This window comes from Protopterus annectens, chromosome 2.part2 (genome assembly GCF_019279795.1).
Source record: "Protopterus annectens isolate FY-2018-M chromosome 2.part2, PAN1.0, whole genome shotgun sequence".
Taxonomy (NCBI): Eukaryota; Metazoa; Chordata; order Ceratodontiformes; family Protopteridae; genus Protopterus; species Protopterus annectens.
The window spans coordinates 661,443,538-661,465,555 of NC_056730.1; the positions used below are offsets into that span (position 1 = coordinate 661,443,538).

Sequence of the window (22,018 nt, forward strand, 5' to 3'; positions counted from 1 at the left end):
TGTGTGTGTGTGTGTGTGTGTGTGTGTGTGTGTGATGTATTCTATGCATGTTTGAGTGTCTTGTGATATGGCAGAAAGAGTTTTTCTAAAGTAATGTGTGGGTTTGGGGTAAGGCTAAGGATGCATTATTAAGTTGGTGTATGGGCATGACAATCTAGTAATTCCAACACCTCACTGAATCATTTGTTGTTCTGTCCTACATGGCATTTTTATTCCATATCACCTCATATGGATATACCCTTTCCATGGTAAAAGCCTTGTGTGTAACCTCAACTTATGTTGAAGCACTGGGGGTGAAAGTTGGTTACTGAATGGCTGTCAAGCCAAGGATGACTAACATTTTTCCTTTTACACCCAGTTGTTCTTGAATGTCCTTCACTGCAGAATGTGGACAGTACACAATGAAAAATCCACTGTCATGGCTCCACATCACTAGTTGCTCCATCTCAGTGTACTGTCACATTACACAGATCCATCAGTAATCCGGGATGCTATTATACTGAAAATGATGCTCCCCTCCTTAGGAAGAAGAGCTGACCTCCTATCTCTCACTTCACTTGGGCAGATTACTCAAACCTGGATCATCTGCAACAAAATCAGGATTCTAGAATCTTCTTGCCTGAGCTTTGCAAGGAACTCTTTCTCTATATACATACTAACATGAAAAAGTGGGGAATGCCTTGGGGATCTTCAGATATGGGATATCTGAACCCTCCTCACTTCTACCATAAATGTGATGAAACTCATTACCTGTCCAGCTTCAATGAATACCCCTTCAAGGCCAGGCCTTCAGGTTGGAATGGTGATACTGCTGACATTTTTGTCAGTCAAAGGACAATGAAAAGGAGAAAGGCAATGTCATAAGTGAAAATATACTTTTGTTAGAGCAACCATTACCCCAAGGCGCTTATCTTCTTTAGATTATGTCATATCCGACAGGTAACAAAATACCTTACAAATGAATGGCCAAAAACCTCTAATTATGATAGGGTCCAGACCAATCTGCCAGCCATTGTGATGTGCTGTACGTATAACTAACATACTAAACTCTTCAAAAGACAACATTTTTGAGGAATCTATCCAGAATCACTGGGGACGAATGCCTGCCGATAACTCCAGTCCAGTTGGAGGTGGAACAGTCAGCAATAAAGATTTAAATGCCACCATTAAGGTATCAACGAATATTTTTGACAGGCTTTGGTCAAGGAAACAAACTGGCAACAGCAAATTACATTTCTAAGCAAGTTATTCCGTGAAGAAAGAGACAAAGGGAAAGAAACAGAAAGGAACCGAATGCCTAATTCTTTTACGTATGTTCCTCAGTAAAAGCAAAAGCCAAAAGGCAATGTCAGGCTTACAGTATATTACTTTGAAGACCAAAGATGCAGAAATACTATTGAGCATATGAGGGAAAGCACGCATGCGCACGCATGCACACACACGCACACAAAAATAATCCACATTCTGCTGACTCAGCATAATATTAATGACGACCAGTGAGATCATACATAAAAAGAGCAAAAATGTATGCTGAAGTTTAAAGATGGACCATGCTAACAAGAGAATGGTAACATATCTGATGTCAAGCAAACCCTATGAATCTTTAAAGAAAGAATGCAGTTCATAGGTTCATTACATTGAGCAAAGGCCTGTTGGTAAAGGCTGCTAAAATTCTGACAGTGAAACAGTTACAACTTTAAAAAAAATTAAATGACACGCAAAACAGCACCATAATATATTTAACTATGTTATGAATACTGCTACTTTATCATGTCTAGTGGAATCTATAATATTCAGTGTTTAAAAAAAATAAAATAAAATAAAAACAAAAATTACTTACATGTACTTTCTTTATCTCCTGTAGTGTAAGCATCTCTTTTGTTTTCAAAGCTTTTCTGGGAGGTTTCTACATAAAAATTCTATTATTAAAAAACTGTAATCCAAAAATTTAAAACATGAAACATAAAGCATGTTAGCAAATTCTTAACTCAAATTACTTCCTGCACTGTCACGTCACACAAGTATTGTTAAAAAGAAAGAACTAAAATCAGCAAAAACAATTACCAACACTATCAGGTTATTATAAATTTCAATTTTGTAAAAAGTTACCACATTAGTAGATGCTCTAAAGAGAATATTTTGAAACAAATAGTATTAAGAGCACCTAGATGCCATATTTCAGATAAAATGAAAATACTAAGTAATAGAGATACTGAATGAAACAGTAAATCATAAAATGTAGCTCAGTCACTATGTAAAAAAATAAAGGCAGAACATCTAGTCTCCATGTTGTATTGTCTAAGCAAATGCATTCCATCATAAGTCCAACCCGGCAGAGGTACAGTTTATCATACTCTCAGGCCCTACTGATTTGAACCAAAGGTGGAACAATGAATAAGTGAAGAGTGACCTTCCTTATTCAGTTTTTTTTTTGTTCCTGCCACAGAAATCTTTAATAATAAGGATTTGAATCAGAAGCAAGGGTAGAGCGAGAGAGAGAGAGTCCGATTCTGGGATAAGGATGAAAGGAAGAAGCAACTAAATTTGGAAAGACAGAGGTCATGAAGTGTAATTCACACTAAGTCAAACATTCCATCATAAAATCAATGCCCAAAACAAAACTGAAGTCAGCACTCTAATTGCGTTATGTAAAGAACAACTCTCAAAAAAGTATTAAGTACAGCTAGCTGTGCCAGCATTTTTCCTTCCCCTCTATCAGTTTAAAACAGAGGTAGACTTGTAAAAGAACAAAAAAAATGATGTAGTCAAGGATGGAGCTCTTTTTGTAAAGAAAAGCAATCTAAACAGCAAAATGTTTACATGCATCCAAGCAGACATTTGCTTCATCATCATCATCAACCCCCCCATTTTCCCACTTTCTACATGGGTTTGAGGTGCGTCAACTGTTTGTTTCTCTATTCAGTATCGCTCTCCTACATTCTTCAACACTCATGTTTGACTGTCACAGGTCTTCTCTAACACAATCCATCTACCTCTTCGCTGGACATCCTTGCTTTTTCTTGCCTTCTTCTTGTCTGTCCCAAATCATCTTCACCAGATTGCCTTCTGCTTTTCTGAACATATGTGACACTTTTCTGAACATATGTGACACTGTAATCTGTTCTCTGACATTTTCTGCAACTGGGGCTACTTCTCTTATGACCTCATTTTTTCATCTGTCCCCCAGTGCGCATCCCTCTTCCATCTCAAGCACTTCATTACTTCTAGATTCCTCAACTGCTCAGCCTTTACTGCCAAGAATTCTGTACCATACAGAACTACTGGTTGCACCACTGTTTTGTGCACCTTACTTTTCAGCTTCTTTAGCATTCTTCTGCCATATTCTACCCCTGATGCTCTATGCCAGTTGGCTGCACCCCATCTTATTCTAACTTTAACCTCCTCATTCAGACTTCCTTTCTCATCAACCACTCCTCTGAGATACTTAAAGTTGATAACCTGTTCCACTATCTTCCCTTCTCTCTCAATGCTCAGCTTGTTTTGATTTCCCCATTTGCTGCCATTACAACTGTCTTATCTGTACTCAGTTTCATCCCATGTGTCTTCAGTTTTGCATTCCATTCCCCTATGCTTTGCTGAAGTTCTTGCTCAGAGTCTGCTTGCAATGCCACATCATTTTCATATAGCAACTTTGTTGATCTGTCCCCTCCAGTCAGTTTGCTGATGTAGTCCATCATCAGCATCAACAACAGTGGGCTCCGAGCAGAACCATGATGCACACCCACTCCCACTGGGAACCCCTCTGAGACCAAACACTGTTCATATTTGAGTCATCCCATCCTTGTACACAGCCTGCACTAATTCTACCAACTATTCTGGGACTTCAAACCACCACAGGACTACCCAAATCAGCTTTTTCGGATCCTATCATATGCTATCCCCAAGCCTAGGAATGCCCATTTGTACACTTTAATCATCTCCGTCTTCTTCTAAGTATCTGTCTCACTGCAAATGTCAGGTCAGTTGTGCTGCATCCTGATCTAAATCCGAACTGCTCATCTTCCATCATACTTTCTACTACTCTGCAAATGTATTTAGCAATAACCTTCTCCAGAACTTTCAAGCAGTGTGACAGGAGTTTTACACCTCTGTAATGCCAACAGTTGTGAATGTCCCTTCTGACACTGGCACTAGTGTACCTATTCTCCAACTATCTTGGATGCGCCTTTCTCTCTATACTGCTATGATAACCCTCAAAAACCATTTCTCCCTTATCTCACCCAACGTCTTACTCATATCTGTTGTGACCTCAACTGCACTGGCTGCATTCTCTTACTTCATCTTCCATAGCACTGTTGTCACCTCTTCTGTGGTGGGCTCCTCCTCTTCTTTCATCATCGTCTGTATCTTGGGCAGTACAGCTTCTGTAGTGTTTTCTTCATTCAGAAGCTGCTGGAAGTACTCATTCCATCTGCCTTTGATATCTGGTGGACTGGTAAGTAGGCTGTTGCTGGCATCCCTTATAAAGTGTGTCTGACTCTCTTCTTTACCTTTCTGTCTTTGTCTTGCAACCTGATGTAGTTTCTTTCTGCCATCCACTGAGTCACTTTCCAGAAAGTGGTAGAGTGCTCCTGATACCTTGTTCTATTGCAACTCCTCTCTTAGCCTCTTTGTTATCCAACCAGTATTCCTTGCAGGTCTGGTCCATCTTTTCTATCTCCCACTTTTTCTTGCTCTCTTCCTTTCTTTCTTTTGATGACCTCCTGGACTTCTGAATTCCACCACCAGCTTTCCTTATCTATCTTATTTCCATACCTGGCTTGGCTGTCTATCTGTTCTACAGTCCTCACACAAGCTATTTTGAGGTGCTGCACATTCTTCTTCAACTCCACATATTTCCTCTTCTTCTTGAGGTGCTAGAGCCTTCATTCTTGAACTGCTGTGCATTCTCTCCAGTCAACTTCCAGTTTCTCATCCTGGTCTCTGTAGACCACACCATTGCCTCCAGCGGATTGTAGCAACCACTAGATTATGCTGTGGGACGACCTTTTCACTGGGGATGACTTTGCAATTCCTGATTCTACCTGACAGAATCAGAGTAGAACCATGACGCACACCGACTCCCACTGGGAACACCTCTGAGACCAAACACTTCTTCTTTCTAGAAGGAAGTCTGCCTGAGTTGCATGGTGGCTGCTGTTGTATGTGATCTTGTGACTGCCTCTCTTGCTGAACCATGTGTTGACCACCATCAATCCATTTGGCAGACAGACATCTAAAATGGCCTTTCCTTCTTTTTCCCATTGCCCTACCCATGTGAGCACTTGCAGTCCTCATATTCTGTTCTATCTGTCCAGATATGTGCATTCAGGCCTCCCATTTTCAACACTAAATCATGCTGCTATGCTTTATCTCCCAGGTCCTGCAACATCTGTCTGAAGTCACTCTTTTTCTCACTATCACAACAGTGCTGTGGGGCATAGACTGAGATTTTGAATACTGCCCTATCTTTACACTGGAATATGATCACCATGAGTCTGTCAATCATCACAATTTCCACACCATTTCTAGCCTGTCCTCGTCCTGAAGATCTCAAGCCAAGTGCCTTTGCTGCATAGCCCCTCTCTCCTGTCTCCTAGACGCAAAAGATGTCCAGCCACCTCCTTACTATCATGTCATCCAGCTCCAAGCTCTGTATTGTCAGTGAACCTACAATCAGTGTCACAATTCTTAATTCATGTTTGTCAGGTTGATTGGTTTTATGCCCAGCTTTTGCTCAAGAGAGCTATCCCTGGTAACCCAAGCAGTGCAAATGTCGACTGGTCAGTCAGTAACTTAGTGATCCAGGGATGCTGGGCTAAGACATATAACTCTGGTGGAACTCGGAGAAGGCTTTGGCAAGAGGTTAGTATTGCAACTTGTACCTTGAGCATGGGAGGTGAAAATATTACACCAACTTGTCTCTGACAACCTTTGCTTATATATTAATAAAAGAACACGGGATCATGAATAAAAAGTGCCACACTGGGTTATGTAAATGTATTAAAGGGTCATGGTGTCTCAAAGACTTCAGAGTTTGATATGCCAGTCTCCCCTTGTCAGCATTGAGTGTTCACTTCTACAGTGACAGAAATGAAGCCACAGCCAATCTCTGGAGCAGGAAAAATGACTAACAGAAAGGGGCACAACTAAAACTACTTGGAGCTTTTTGCCTGAGCTTAGATCAGAACTCTATCTGTGACAGGAATGGAGGAAAAGCATGGACAAATGTTTCATTACATCACTGGGAAATGCAGCCACACAGAAAAAGTAAAGCTGTGTCAAGTGCTCACCACAGAAGTAAATGTATTATGTATCCTTATCTTCAAAATATGATTTTTTTTTATTTTCATTTTTATGTCATCTGATAACCAGGTAAGTGAAATGGAAAAAGGACCCTTTTCACCCATAACTTTTGCCAGAAGTATGTGGAACAAAATAAAATGCATGGTTTGTAATATGTTAACTAAACAGCTCAGCATACATACTATACAAGTATTCTCAACAATGAGGTGCACTTAATAAAATAACATAAGCAAATGAGGTAAGGGTACACATTGTGTGTAGTCCACAATGATCATTTACACTGCATAGTAATGCACAAGATATATAAAATATAATATGATTCAAATTAGGAAAGATGAGTACTGAATATGCAGTGCAAAGCAGTAGCACAACAGAAATGCAAGGAGGATTTAGGAAGACAAAAAAATTGTTGGGAAGGAGAGATTTAAATGTAGCCCTAAAGCATCTGCAAGTATTGGATTGTGAAAGATGGTAACACTGAAAGGGAAGGGAGGGATAGGCCTAACATCAGAAGGAACAAAAGTCCAAACAAGAAGGCAAGTTTAGTGAGATCTAGGCTCAGAGACTAAAAGGCAGAATTGGAATCCATACACAAAATGTTTTTCTTTGTTTTCAGAGTTAAATGAACAGAATAGTGTATCAGTGGAAAACTTGCTTTCCACGGATGGGCAGCAACTGTTTGCAAGTTGTAGATTACAGTCTTAGAAAGCAGGAGTGTGCTCTGTGAGAGTGGTAGCGGGTTACTGAAGTTTAAGAGGATGAGGTGAATGGCTGCCACACTGAATGAATGCTGGTATAATGATGTTTTTCTTAAAAAAAAAGTACATAAGTTTAAGATACTTACCATAATGGTAGAGCTTTGAGAAGTATTCCATGTAAGAAGAGATTCTAGCATCCGTTCCAGGATTCATAGATAATTAAAGCACTGTGCAGCACAAATCAGTGTGGGTAGTGGCAACACACAGGAAGTGGTTGACTGAGAGACACTGCATATTCGAATAACGGTAAAAGTAACACAGTATGTAATTCATTATAATGAATGCACAATGACAGAGAAATGAGAAACTTTATGCAAATGAACTACATACTGTATATAAATTATATCACAGCAAATAAGTATGCTGCATAGTAGTGTATACCTGCTTTTTAAACCATAAATCATGGTGTACGCATGGAAAACAAAGGTTGAATTTTCAGCAAATATAGCTCAGCATGTGCTAACAGCTGCCCTTGATGCCAGTGCCAGTACTACTGTGGCTCACAACCATCCATGCCAATGTATGAGATAATGACAACACCTGACATGAACCACTTACGTGTGGACAGGAATACTGTACATGATCTTGTCAATCTGTGTCACCAACAAGCAGAACTGAAACGGATACATGTGTAGCTTTCACCACCTTAGTTATAGAGATTTTCCAGAGACTTACTGATTATATGTAAGGGATATCACTGACATCTACCTCATGATTCCTCAACCAATTTCTCAACATTATGATATAGCATGTCGAGGAGCATATGTGATTCCACAGGACAGCAGAGGAGAAAAGAGAACCAATACCATGTGGAAAGTTTATAGCAATGCCCATTATTTCCCCAAGGTCCTAGTCATGCAAGTTTTGTGATCAAGACCCAACTAGGTCAAGAGGAACTATGACACAAGCAGTTAGGGGACTGATGGAAGGATAAACTCCGTGTCTTTATCCAGCAGACAGTACTTAATCCGAAGTTGGGCACACAAGAGAAAAACTCACAAACATAAAAAACATGAACGCTTAAGGTTTCACAGCATTTTCGTTCTTTAGACAGACTTCATCAGCTAAACAGACTACTACTCCACCTTTTAATTTATACCTTTCATCATTATCAGCCACCAATATGTGGCACATCTCATTACCAAGGGTTTTGCATCCAGGAAGAAAGAGGCCATCATTTCCCACTACTCTTCCCTCATTAGTCCAGTCATCGAGTATAATGCCCCATTTGGCATGTACGTCACTAGACACCTGCAACAGCTGCAGAGGCCACATAAGTACATCACGAAAAAGAGGATCCTAGGCCTTAAACATACATGGACAGACTCAAAAAACTTCAGCTATTCTCTGTCTCATATCGTCTACCAAGAGGCGATCTCTGCTAAATTTACAAAGCCATGTCTGACCCAGCTCTGTTAGAAATGCTACATCTAAAGAAATCCCAATCCTTCCACACCACACATTCCAGAGACCTCAACGTCATTACCACAATCAACAGAACACTCTGGAGGGGCAGGTTCATAACCCAGAGACTGCCCATGCTCTGGAATAGACGTCCCATACATGTCAAGCAGAGCATCTCACTAGCCCTCTTCAAGACAAATCTTGATGAGTGGATGGGAAATAGAAAGTTCACCCCGGGGACTACTCCAGTGGCTCTACTTGATACAGGCACTGGGAACTAACGATGGGTAGCACAATGCCAGGGCACTTCTATGGGCTAGGCTTGTAAAGGCCCCAGGGGCCATTAGCCTAGTACATACCTATAAACCTATAATAGAAAACCTTTTAAACCACCCTTATTAATAATTGTGTCCGTATAATTCACCTATATACCACTAAAAAATCTGTAAATAAATGAATAAATATTACTTAATAACAATAAAAACATTTAAAACCCTTTGATATCATATAATTTAAACAGTGAATACCATTTTAGTAAAAAGTAAAAGCACATTTCCTAAAAGCTTTAATTTCTAATGTTCAAGCTCCCTCTAGTGACTTTAAATAGATATTGCACTATAGTTTAGCAGACCTAAGTTTTAGTACAGGGGCTATGGGAACCATTTCATTTAAACCTCGGAACCTATTGGCTTCAAGTACAATCTGCCAAGTATAGTTCCCTATATTCTAATTGTGTTTCCCATGGCCCACCTCTTATGTCTGCTGTTACTGTTTCTAATACATAAAATAAAAATTCAGCTCCCTCACAAGATGAGACATGTCTGTATAGGGCAGTATTACTATTTTTTATTTTTGATGTCATATCTGTGTTCATATATTCTTTTTTGTAATTTTCTCTCCGTTTTACTTACATAAAATGCATTACATTGATTACATATATATACCACAACCACTTATTACAATTATTAAAAGTCATTCCTCTGACTAATTTGTCCCTCGTTTTAATATGTATATTACTACCATTGGCTATAAAAGAACACTGCTGACAGGACCCCCATTTATAGGTACCAGTCTTCCTTTGCTCACTGGTAATCCCTTCTCCTATTGTTCTCAATTATATTCTTAATATTGCAACTTTTTCTATAAATGCATTTCACAGGTTTAGCAAATATAGTGTACAGGTCTGAAATGCTAGCAAACCTAGCCTATTTTTTCAAATGGTTTTACCATTTGTACTTGAAGCCAATAGGTTCCCAGGTTTAAATGAAATGGTTCCCATAGCCCCTGTACTTAAACTTAGGTCTGCTAAACTATAGTGCAATATCTATTTAAGGTCACTAGAGAGAGCTTGAACATTAGAAATTAAAGTCTTTAGGCAATGAATACAGTAGTTCTACTAAAATGGTATTAACTGTTTAAATTACATGACCTCAAAGTGTTTTAAATGCTTTTATTGTTGTTAATAAGTAATACTTATTCATTTATTTACACATTTTTAGTGGTATATGTTAATTATACAGCACACACGTATTTATAATGGTGGTTTAATTTCTTAATGAGCATAGGTTTTCTATTAGTGGCTGATAAAGATGAAAGGTATAAATTAAAATGTGGAGTAGTAGTCTATCAGCTGAAGTCTGTCTAAAGAACGAAATGTGGTGAAACGTTAAGCATTCATTTTTTTTATGTTTGAGTTTTTCGCTTGTGTACCCAACTTCAGATTAATAAACTGTTTTCTGGATATAAGACAATGAGTTTGTCCTTCTGTCAGTGCCCTAACTGCTTTTGTTTTGATTTTGGTCATTTATTGCTTGTTTGGGCACTTTTCTTCTGCAGTTTTTGAGGAACTATGAAGTTTCAACAGGAAGGACTTCAACTCCTTTTACTGCCAGGTGGTGCATAACGTACAGGGCATTATTGATAAAATGTCTGTGTAACACCTAGATAGTTTACATGATTCTCATGATTCCCTATCAAATGCTCAACACTTCGAAGGTCGAGTCATGTGAGCTCTGCCTACCCACTGTCAGAATGGCAAATACTGACATTACCAACTGTTCAAATTTGCTTTCCTTCTGGGCCCATGTTATTGCTTGATACTTGGTCCAGAGCAGTAGGGAGTATCAACATTCGGTGTATATTTTGGGCATGCCAGTTTTCAGCATGGCAACTTTTGTGCTATGGTTGCATGACTTAACCATCCAAGTGTCAAGCATTTGATAGGAAATCAATTATCACACCTGGCATGTTTAACTTGTTAGGGGATTTCTTAAAAGGGTTGTCAAGTTAGTAAGTGGATACATAGACTAGACAGCCAGATCTGTAAAGCTAGGTGCCATGCAAGCACACAGCAAGCCTCATATAAAGAAGTTATGTTCTTACCATAATGTTCCATCTGTGTTGTTGATCTTCATTCATTCATTACTAACGGGGGTATCAGTTCTGTCCTCGGAACCATGTCGGCCTTGTAACAAGCTCGTGCCAGCTAAAAAACTCTCGATCTAAGTTTTTACCCACAAAGCCCTTCCCCTTGTTACCTCAGATCGAGTTTGCCTAAAATAAGTAAAGCAGAGGCTGCCTCTGGGCAGAAAAACCCTAGAAACAGGCGCAGGACCCTGTACGATCCCACAGGAGCCTTGGGGGGGGGGGACACACGTGGGGGGGACTTAATGAATGAATGAATATCAACAACACAGATGGAACGTTATGGTAAGAACATAACTTCTTTATCTGATGTTGTTAATCTTCATTCATTCCTTACTGATGGGACAGAGTCCCTAGCTACCTTTAGTCCTGGGAAGCCCTTATGGAAGAATGTTTCTGAGTACCATTGAACTGAAGGATACTCTTCCCCTGGAGGTCAAATCCAATTTGTAATGAGTGATAAAGGTATGAGGGTTAGCCCAGGTTGAGGCTGCACAAATGTCATTCAAAGAAGCTCTTGCATGGAAAGCAACAGAAGGCGCTACTAATGTGCTCTGAATTTGCAAGACAGAGGAGTCTTATTATTTTGGTAAATCAAGGTTATACAGTTTCTCAACCATTTGGCCAAAGTTACTTTTGAGACAGGGTTTCCCATTTTTGGTCTTGAGAAGGCCACAAATAATTGGTCTGATTTACGTATTGACTTAGCTCTGTCCAGGTAAAAATATAATTGTCCATGTACATCCAGTAAGTGAAGGCAAGATTCTCCTTTGTTTGAGTAGTTGGGAAAAAATACTGGCAAGTCAATTGTTTGGTTAATCGTCAATTCAGAAATAACCTTGGGTAGAAAGGATGGATTTGTTTGGAGTGATACTCTGTCTTTATGAAATACCATGTAAGGTCGTCTGATACACAAAGCTTGAAGCTCTGAGACATGTCTAGCTGATGTGATAGCTATCAAAAATAATTATTTCCAGGACAGGAACTTTAGATCGCAAGTAGAGGCAGTTTCAAAGAGAGATTGTGTTAGAGATTGTAATGCTAATGTTAAATTCCAAGGTTTGACTGGTTCCCTGAAAGGGGGTCGGATATGAACAACACCTTTTAAAAACATTTTGCAGATACGGTGGGATATAAGGAAAGAATCTTGAAAACCATTATGGAAATTTGAGATAGCAGTTACGTGTACCCAAATGGTTGCGGCTGCTGCTCCTGAATCAGGAAGATTTGATAAATAGTCCAAAACTATAGCAACTGGAGCTGAGCAAGGATCTGGTTGTCTTTTCTGAAACCAAATGAGGAACCTCTTCCATTTGCTGATATAGGTTTTCTTGGTGGATGGCTTATGTGAAGTCAGAAGGATATTACGCACTGGGGAGGTGAGATTGTCCTGCCTGGTGATTACTGGAAGTGGAGGAACCAAGCTGTCAGCTTGAGACTGGAGATATTCGGGTGAGTCAACCCTTGTGGTGCGAGATCAGTTATGTAGAGGAATCCAGAATCCATGGGTGATCTAGTAGGTGAAGCCAAAGGAATGGAAACCAAACTTGTCATGGCCAATAAGGAGCAATGAGGATTACTCTGCTACTCAGATGAAGAGCTTTCTTTAGAAATTGGGAAATCAGGGGAAAAGGAGGGAAAGCATACAGAAGTCCCATGGGCCAATCGTGGATCAAAGCTTCCTTCGGGGACTCCCTCTGTGGGAGATTAGGGCAAAGCAGCTGCTGCATTTGTGGTTTGCTGGAGAGGCAAATAGGTCACAGCAAGGCTGGCCCCAGTGACTGAAGATCTTCGCCGTAATAGTAGGATTGAGGGACCACTCATGAGGCAGTAGGATACATCTGCTCAGCTTGTCTGCAATCACGCTAGAATTCCCAGGAATATGCATTGCTATCAGAAACTGGTTGGAAGCTATTGCCCATTGCCAAATTTTCATGGCTTCTCGATATACAGGGTAGGATTTTGTTCCCCCTTGTTTGGTGATGTACCAGACTACTGACATGTTCTTTGACTGAACTGCAATTGTCCCTGACAGAAGGATGGGATGAAATGCTTGCAATGCTACAAGCACCGCCCTCAGTTCTAGGACAATGATATGCAAATGGGCCTCTGTATCTGACCAAGTACCTTGGACCATCTTCCTCTGTTAAAGCCCCCCCACCCTATCAGGAAAGCATCCATGGTCACTGTGGCCCTGGGCTGTTGAGGACAAAGGGGGCAACTCCATTGCTGTTCGTCTGGCTTCATCCACCACATTAAATCTTGCTTGCATCTTTGGGTTATTCGAATTTGGAAGAACAAGGGCTGTTGTAAAGTACACCATTGAGTTAGAAGGAGCCATTGCAGACTTCTCATGTGAAGTCTTGCCAAGGGCACTAATGTAATTGATGCTGCGACAGAACCTAGGAGTTGAAGTACTGTTCAGGGTGGGACTAGGTTTTGACATAGTATCATCTGGATTTGCGATCTTATCCTGTGTAGTCTGTGATCTGGGAGTGATATTAGGCAAGCAGTTGTACTGAAGATTGCTCCGATATATTCTAGGGATTGAGAAGGGATTAAGTTGCACCTTCCCCAATTTATCAAGATTCCCAGATATTCTGCAAGTCTGAGTGTGCGCGTTAATGTTGTCTCCAGTAGATGCTTGGTGGGGGCGGTGAGGCGCCAATCGTCTAGATATGGAAACACTCAGAATCCTTGTAGTCTCATGTGAGCTGTTACAACAGCCATGCACTTGGTAAACACACTGGGGGCTGTAGAGAGTCTGAAGGGCAGTACGCAGAATTGAAAGTGATTGGCTGCTAGCCAGAAGCGAAGAAATCTGGAGTGTTTGTCCATTTTTATATGGTAATACGCATCCTGAAGATCTATTGAGCAGATCCAATTGTCTTTCTCCAATAACGGAAGAATAGACTGAACCATGACCATCCGTAATTTTTCTTGCTTGACAAATTTGTTTAGGATGCTGAGATCCAGGATTGGTTTCCAGTCCCGTCTTTTTTGGCGCTAAAAAGAATCTCGAGTAAAATCCAGATTCTATCTGGTCTGATGGGACTGTTTGGATGACTCTTTTTTTTAAAGCAGCTTTTGAATTTCTAATGCTACTATTTCCCTTTGACTAGGTGGAACATCAGGAATTCGAGTTGATGATGTTGGGTAAAGACTGAATGAGATGTGGTATCCCCTGTTAATGGTCCGTTGCACCCATAAATCTGTTATTGTTTGCCAGGCAGAATGGTGCGAGGAAAAACGTCCCCCAATTGCTTCCAGAGGTGAGCAATCGGGCCGATCCTCAGGAGCACTGGTAGGGTTGTCCCGAGAAAGAGTCTCTGGAACCCTGGTTACGTGGACCCCCTCTGCCCCTATAGGGGCATCATCCAGGTGAGCTACCCCCCTCTGCCAATGGGAGTATACTTGCCACGTGCTTCACGGAAAGGACCCTGTGATTTCTTGTATCACATCTTTCCACTCCTCTGGTTGTTAGACAATGGATGCTGAGGGGTTGAAAAATGTACGCCCAAGGCAAAAAGGGTCTTGCCGTCCTTTTTACACCTGGCTAGTGTGTCTTTCACTTTCTGGCCGAAAAGGGAAGAGGCTTCCACTGGAGCATTCAGGAAGGAAGACTTAAGGGGTCCGCAAAGTCACAAAGGTGCATCCAGGCATGGCGTCTCATGACAATGCCTGAACCTGCCTCTCTGGCAGCTCCTTCCATGGTGTGAGAAATTAGACGCATGGAGGAGTTGTACATGATTTCCAGGGTAGCTGTGAGGCAACTTTGTTGCGGACCTCGTCAGACACAGCTCCTGCTAAGGTTTTGGAGCGTTCAGTCACTAAGTCTCTCTGAAGCCTGGTGAAGTGTGCCAGGTAATTCAAAGACCTAACAGCAAAAGTCGATAACACAAAGACCCTTTTCCCTAGTCTGTCTACTGCCCAAGACTCCTTGTTGGGGGGGGGGGGGGTGGACAGTCTGGCTCTCCTCGGCCAGTTCCTTTTTTGTGGCAGCCGCCATCACCATTGCATCTACTAGATGTCCCTTGGACAGTGAGGATGTTGTTCAGGGGGAGATAAGATTTTGTCCGGCCCCCATGGGATCGGTTCAATGGTATCAGTACTTTTCCATGCACGCTGCATGATGAGCTGAACTAGCTCATCTGCAGGTGGGGTCACCCAGGAAGTAGAGGGGCGAGCAAGAAATGCCTGCAGGAACACAGGACTCCTCGGAGAAAGGGTTGGAGGGCTTCCAGTCACCCCTCTGTTTCAATATTTCCACGATGTTTCCAAAGGAGACATCATCAGGGGGTGACCGCAGAGACCCTTTCCCTTCTTCATAGTCAGTGCCTTCGGTAAGGGACACCTCAGGTGAGTCCACGTGCTTCCTCTTGCACTTCTTCTTGTGTGAGACCTCTTCAGCAGGAGCTTCTGAGGAGGACTCCAAAGAAAGGGCACCCTGTGGCCGGGTATCCTGAGATTCTTGTGCTCGCTGTCCTAAAGTAGTGGCTTGTGTCAGCTGCGGCTCAGAGGGAGGACATAGTGAAAGTTCCGATGCCGGAGGCTTGCCTACTGAGGCAAGAGTCCTCTCCACTGCCTGGAAACCTGGCTTGCCTGAAGAGGGATGGGTGCCCGGAACCAAGAACGACAACTTCAGTACCGGGGTCACACCCTGCTCCAATAAACCAGTTCCCAAGAAAGGAGTCTCAAGATGATCAAGAGGACTAGGTACCGATAGGACTCCTGGAACCATGGATGACGCTGTACAAAGAAATCAGTGCTGTACCATGAACCCCGGTGCCTACGAATCAGCCACAATCATGAGAAAGACTCAGTTCAGAATGAACCGGAAGCCAAAAGGATGGCTCCAGCACCACAGTGAGGTCCATCAGTGGAACCGAAGCAGTGGGAGCCGATGAGTGTGTCAGTTCCAGGGCCTTCAATACCTGCCGTCAATACCTGCACAGAAGTCGAAGGAGGAGAGTAGATTGGAGTCTGTGGAGAAAGACTCCTAACTCCAACAGGGAGGGGAGTTTTGGATGGTGTTGTAATCCCTCTCGCCATCAGCAGCTGATCCACAAGGCAAGCATGTTTTGCTGAGCTGAATGAAAAGATTTTGCAAAACAGTGTTCTTGCTTAAGTTATGATGGCTATTCAACTGAGCATTGCTGTAAATAGTTCTGCATTTTGTCTGGTCCAGTTACCATAAAGAAAGAGGGATGAGTTTTACAACATGGAATATTAATGACGTATCTAATTCTGTCAAGAAAATCAAACATCTACTTATCTTAAGGGATTAAAACCTTGAATAGTTGCATTACAAGCAGCCACATTCAGATGATCAGGAACATGATGCTTCAAAGAGAGGTACAGGTTATGGTGAGGGCTACCCTCATTTAACAGAACAGAAAGAAAGGAATATCCTTATTTAATAAGATTGTCCCACACTGGTGGAAGATACTAAAGTCGAAGTAAATACATATTATTGGCATCAAGCAGTTAATATGTAGATATATATTGATTTATATTTTGTATTTACCTCCAGGAACTGCCCAAATAGAGCTCCATAGAAAAATTACGGGAATGCTAACATTTCAAGAGGGTACTGTGGTCTGCACAAGAGAATGTAATGCAGTAATATTTTAAGATTTTTATTTAAATTTAACACATTGATACTACATATTAACAAAAGAAGAACAAGCAATCACACCAAAACAAAATTAAAACTATTGACAATAGTGTCCATGTTAAAACAAACTTTGTGATTCAAAAGAAAGATCTCCAAGTATGTTAATTAACATGACTACTATAAAATCTATAAGTCAATACTTTTCTAACATATTCAATTTTTGCCAGTTATTACATTCAGGGGGATCTTATTTGTTCTCATTTTAATAGTGATCAAGTCATTCTGACATACAAATGGTTGCAATATTTATAAATTCCATAAACACAGGAACAATTTCATTTTTCCAGTTTTTTTTGTAAAAAAAAAACTTTTCTAGCAATGGCTTAAAGACTCCAGAGTAGGAGTTACTGTATTCAGGGAACACTTCTAGAAATTGGAGCATTAAATAAAACAAGAAGTTATGTACTCACCATAACATTCGATGTATGTAGTCCATCTCACCTCGCATTCTTACCCGTGGGTTCGGAGCCGAATGTCGGCTCCGACTCGGCCAACTTTTCTAGCTCGAAGTCTTTCTATTGGCTGGGCTAAGATGGTATCCCATGCTGCACTGCTCTCTATCCCCAGATCTAGTTTGCTGCGAGCCCCAGCATTCATTCTCCATGCATAACACCACCTAAGGAAAGGAAGAACAAGCCAACAATGAAGGAAGCTCTGAAACCAGACCAAACCTCCAGATCCTCCAGGACGGGGGAAGGTGGGGGGGGGTAAGTAAGAATGTGAGGCGAGATGGACTACATACACCGAACGTTATGGTGAGTACATAACTTCTTGATGTTATGTAGTCCAATCTCGCCTACATTCTTATCCGTGGGACAGCGTCCCTAGCACCTAAATCCTGGGAGGCTCAGTGGAAAATACTCCTGAGCACTGTGGAACCAAAGGAAGACCTGCCCCTAGATACCACATCCAACTTGTAATGGGTAACAAAGGTGTGAGGAGATGCCCAAGTAGCTGCAGCACAAATATCACCCATAGACAATCTGGCCTGATAGGCTGTAGATGTAGATACAAACCGTGTAGAGTGATTCTTCACCTGGAATGGTAAATCTTTACCCCCTGAGGAATAAATGAAAGAAATATAACTGGAGATCCACCTGGACAGCGTGACTTTGGAGACAGGAGACCCAATTCTGTTTTCCGAAAAGGAAACAAACAATTGATCAGATTTTCTGAAGTCTTTCGTTCTGTGTAGATAAAAACGTAATTGTCTGTGTACATCCAATTGATGAAATTTGAATTCTGCCTTGTTTGAGAACTGGGGAAAAAACACTGGCAATTCAATAGACTGATTAAGGTTACTGATTGACGCCAGTTTGGGAAGAAAGGAGGGGTTCAGTCTGAGAGAAACCCTGTCCTTATGAAAAATCAAATAAGGGGGCTTGATTGATAAAGCTTGAAGCTCCGAACTGGCTGACGTGATGGCTACTAAAAAGACAGTCTTCTAAGTTAAGAATTTTAAATCACAAGTGGCTGCAGGCTCAAGGGGGGGTGAAGTAAGAGCCTGTAGAACAAAGTTCAAGTCCCAAGGCATGACCGGTTCCGATACCGGAGGACGAAGTAACAGAGTGCCCTTCAGAAAAGCCTTACAAAGTCTGTGTGCCATCAGGCTAGGCTCGTCTGTGAAATGAAAGGTAGAAATCGCCACCAATTGGACTTTAATGGTTGCGGCTGCTGAACCCTGTTAAAGAGCATAGACAAGAACTCCAATACAGACGAAATTGGAGCTGTGTAAGGGTCAGTCTTTTTGGTATGTGCCCAGATTGAAAATCTCTTCTATTTACTGTAATAAATCTTCCTGGTCGAGGGCTTATGAGAGGAAGATAAAATAAGAACCACCTCCAGTGAAAAATGATGAAGCCTAACTAATGATGGAAGTGGAGTAGCCAGGCTGTCAACCGGAGGGTCCGAAGAGAGGGATGGAGCTGCCCTGACATGTGTATCAGTAAGTCTGGTTGTGGGTCCAGAACCCAAGGAGCGTCCATGAGACAGGGATGGAGAAAGGGGAACCAAATTTGACGAGGCCAGTGTGGGGCAATCAGAATCATTCTGCTTCCCAAGGATTGGGCTTTCTGAATAACCTTTGACAGCAAGGGGACCTGAGAGAAGGCATATAGTAGACCGGGGGGCCAATCATGGACTAGAACGTCCCTGGGTGACTCCCCTTGAGGTGGGATCAACGTGAAGTAGCTGCTGCATTTGGCATTGAGGGGGGCTGGCAAAAAGGTTGCAGCAAGGCTGACCCCACCTGTGGAAGTTCTGTTCCGCAACTTGACAGTTCAGGGACCACTCGTAAGGCATTAGAATAGCTCTGCTTAGCCTGTCTGCGATCACACAGGACTTCCCCGGAATGTGCGTTGCTACCACAAAAGTTTGGGAAGACACTGCCCACTGCCACACTCGCATGGCCTCTCTGCAAAGGGGATAAGACTTAGTTCCTCCCTGCTTGTTCAGATACCACACCACTGACATATTGTCTGAGTGGATTGCAATAGTCCCAAGAGGAAGAAAACTCTAAAGTGCTTGCAATGCTAGTAGCACAGCTGTCATCTCCAGGACAGCTGTCATCTCCAGGACATTGATATGCAGATGTATCTCGTGCTCTTGCCATGTGCCTTGGACTATCCTGCCTAGATAATGCCCCCCCCCACCCCATCTGGGAGGCATCCATGGTCACTGTGGCAATCGGGGGCGCAGGAACGAAGGGCTTTCCTGCATTCATGTTGTCGGTGCAAAGCCACCAACTGAGGTCCTGTTTGCACCTGTCTGTGAGTAGAATAGGGTGAGAAAAGTGGAAGACGTTGAAGAGACCACTGGGAAAAGAGAAGCCACTGAAGGAGTCTCATATGTAACCTTGCCAGAGGGACTAACAATCGTCGCAGCCATTGTCCCCAACAGTTGGAGGACCCATCTTGCCTTCGCCCTTCTCAGAGGGAGCAAGGTGTGAACTTGTTGTTGTAGGACTCTGATTCTTTCCTGTGGTAGAAACGCCCGCATGAGGACGGTGTCCAGTTCTGCTCCTATAAAAATGACACGCTGTGAGGGCAACAAGGCAGATTTTTCTCAGTTCAATGTGATGCCCAACTGTTGACATAGGTTGATAGTAGTGTCCCTGGTCTGAATTAGTAGATGCCTGGTGGTGGCAGTAAGGAGCCAGTTGTCCAGATATGGAAACACTTGGAATCCCTGATGTCTCAAGTGAGCAGTCACCACTGCCATGCATTTGGTAAACACCCTGGGGGTTGTGGTGAGACCAAAGGGCAGGGCTCGAAACTGAAAATGACTGGCTCCCAGCCGGAAGCGTAGGTGACTTCTGGATGCCCTGTCCACCTTTATGTGGTAGTCAGCATCCTTGAGGTCGATGGAGCACATCCATACTTTTTTCCCAACAATGGGAGAATAGACTGCAATGTGACCATTCGGAACTTAGACTTTTGCAAGTGGGTGTTCAATTGGCTGAGATCCAATATGGGTCTCAGGTCCCCTGTCCTTTTCGGCACCAAAAAGAATCTGGATTAAGTCCCTAATCCAATCTGGTCTGAGGGGACATGTTGGATGGCTCCTTTTTCTAGCAGCTTTGAAACTTCTGAAGCTGCATAATCCCTTTGACTGGGTGGAACATCCGGGATTTTCTTGATTGGAGGGGGATCTGACGAGAAGGGGATAACATATCCTTCAGAAATTATTTGTAGAACCCATTGGTCCTGTGTGATGTCTTGCCAGGCCTCCGGGTATAATGAGATTCGACCCCCGACTGGCTCCGGAAACGCACAGTCGGACCTCTCATCAGGAGCGGCGGTAGGGAGAACCACGAAAGGAATCGCAGTCTCCCGAGTTGCGGGTGCCTCCTCTGCCCCTAGGGTGGCATCTCCCTGAATAACCACCCCCTCCCCTGCCTCTGGAGGGGGCTCACCTTGTGCACCGGGAAAAAACCTCTGTGATTTCTTGAACCACATTTTACCACCCCTCTGGGCCTTGGGATAAGGCCTAGAGGGAAGGGAAAAACAGACTCATACGGCACACAGAGTTTTTCCCTCCTACTCGCACCTAGTGAGGGTGTCTTTCACCTTGGTTCCGAACAAAGAGGAACCATCGAAAGGGGCGTCGGTGAATGAAGACTTGAAGGCCTCCGCGAAATGACAAAGCCGCATCCAGGCCTGCCTCCTAAGAGCAACTCCTGAACTTGCTGCCCTACTCGCTCCTTCGGCTGCATATGAAATCAGCCTCATAGAGGAGTTTGCAATGGAAATGAGGGTAGACATCTGAGCATTGACCGTTTGGGCCACCGCCTCAGAAACGTTACCCGTGAGAGTATCTCCAAGCTCCTTGAGGAGATCTCTCTGGAGCCGTGTAAAGTGAGATAAATAATTCAGTGACCATAAGGTAAAGGTCACTGAAGAAAAGGTACCCTTCCCGTACTGGTCCATGGTCCTAGACCCCTTGTTAGGGGGATGGACGGTGGAAGAAGTGTCGGCTAATTCTTTCTGAGTGGCAGCTGCCACCACCATGGCATCCACAGAGTCTCCCTTGGACAGAAATTCCTTATCAGGAGGAGCAGACAAAAATTTATTGGGTCTCCTGGGAACTGGTTCCACAGAGTCAGGGGTTTCCCACACCCTTCAACAAACCAAATCCAGAAGCTCGTCGAAGGGTGGAGATACCCAGGAGGTGGAGGGCTGAGCACTAAAGGCCTTCAGGTAGACCGACTCCACGGAATGGGCTTTGGATGGCCAGTCACCTCTTTGTTTCAAAATCTCTAGGATGTCAGAGAAAGAAACATCCTCAGAGGATGACTTGGGGGACCCCTCCGATTCCTTGAGGTCGGTGTCTGATGTGACAGACTCATCCTGGGAATCTATGTGCTTCCTCTTGCACGCCTTCTTTCTGGGTGGCTCCTCTGGCAAAAACTCTGAGGGCCCCTCAGAAATGTGTGGACCACTCATGGGGGTACCCTGAAGCCTTGGGGCTCCGCTGTCTAGAGATAGATGGCGATCAGAGACCTGCACCGGTGTAGTAGGGGACAGAATGACCGACCCGCATGATGCCGCTGACGACCTGGCCAGCATGCTCTACATGGCCTCGAAGGCTGGTCCCCCCGAGTCTGAAGAACGACCAGCATCTGAGGCCACTACAGGAGTCAAACTTCCCTGCGCCGAAGCACCGAGAGGGAGACTAGAAACCGAGAGGTGTCTCAAAGCCTCTCCCTCGGGCCCGACCGAAGAATCCTGAGTCCTGAATCCCATGGACAGCGCTGACGGGGTCGGAGCTGTCGTCGGCACCGATAAGCCAGGAGTGGTTGTCGGAACCGACCTAGGGACATCACACGGAGCCGAGCACTCCAGCTCCGAAAGCTGAGGTGCGCTCAGAGGAGGAAGTATCGAAGCAGGTTGAGGGATGGGCTCCGGAGCCGAGAACAATTTTGCCAAAACCGGTAAGTGAAGGAGTCTCT

At 43.2% G+C, this 22,018-nt stretch overlaps 1 protein-coding gene across 1 annotated transcript in view; it reads right to left on the reverse strand.

Moving 5' to 3' along the window:
- Nucleotides 1-22,018, reverse strand: part of DNAAF9 (dynein axonemal assembly factor 9) — a 2,711,795-nt gene that overhangs the window by 170,578 nt on the left and 2,519,199 nt on the right. Inside the window, exon 35 of the mRNA XM_044064082.1 lies at nt 1,841-1,906. Within this exon, the coding sequence (XP_043920017.1) occupies nt 1,841-1,906 (66 nt within the window). The remainder of the gene's footprint in view (nt 1-1,840; nt 1,907-22,018) is intronic.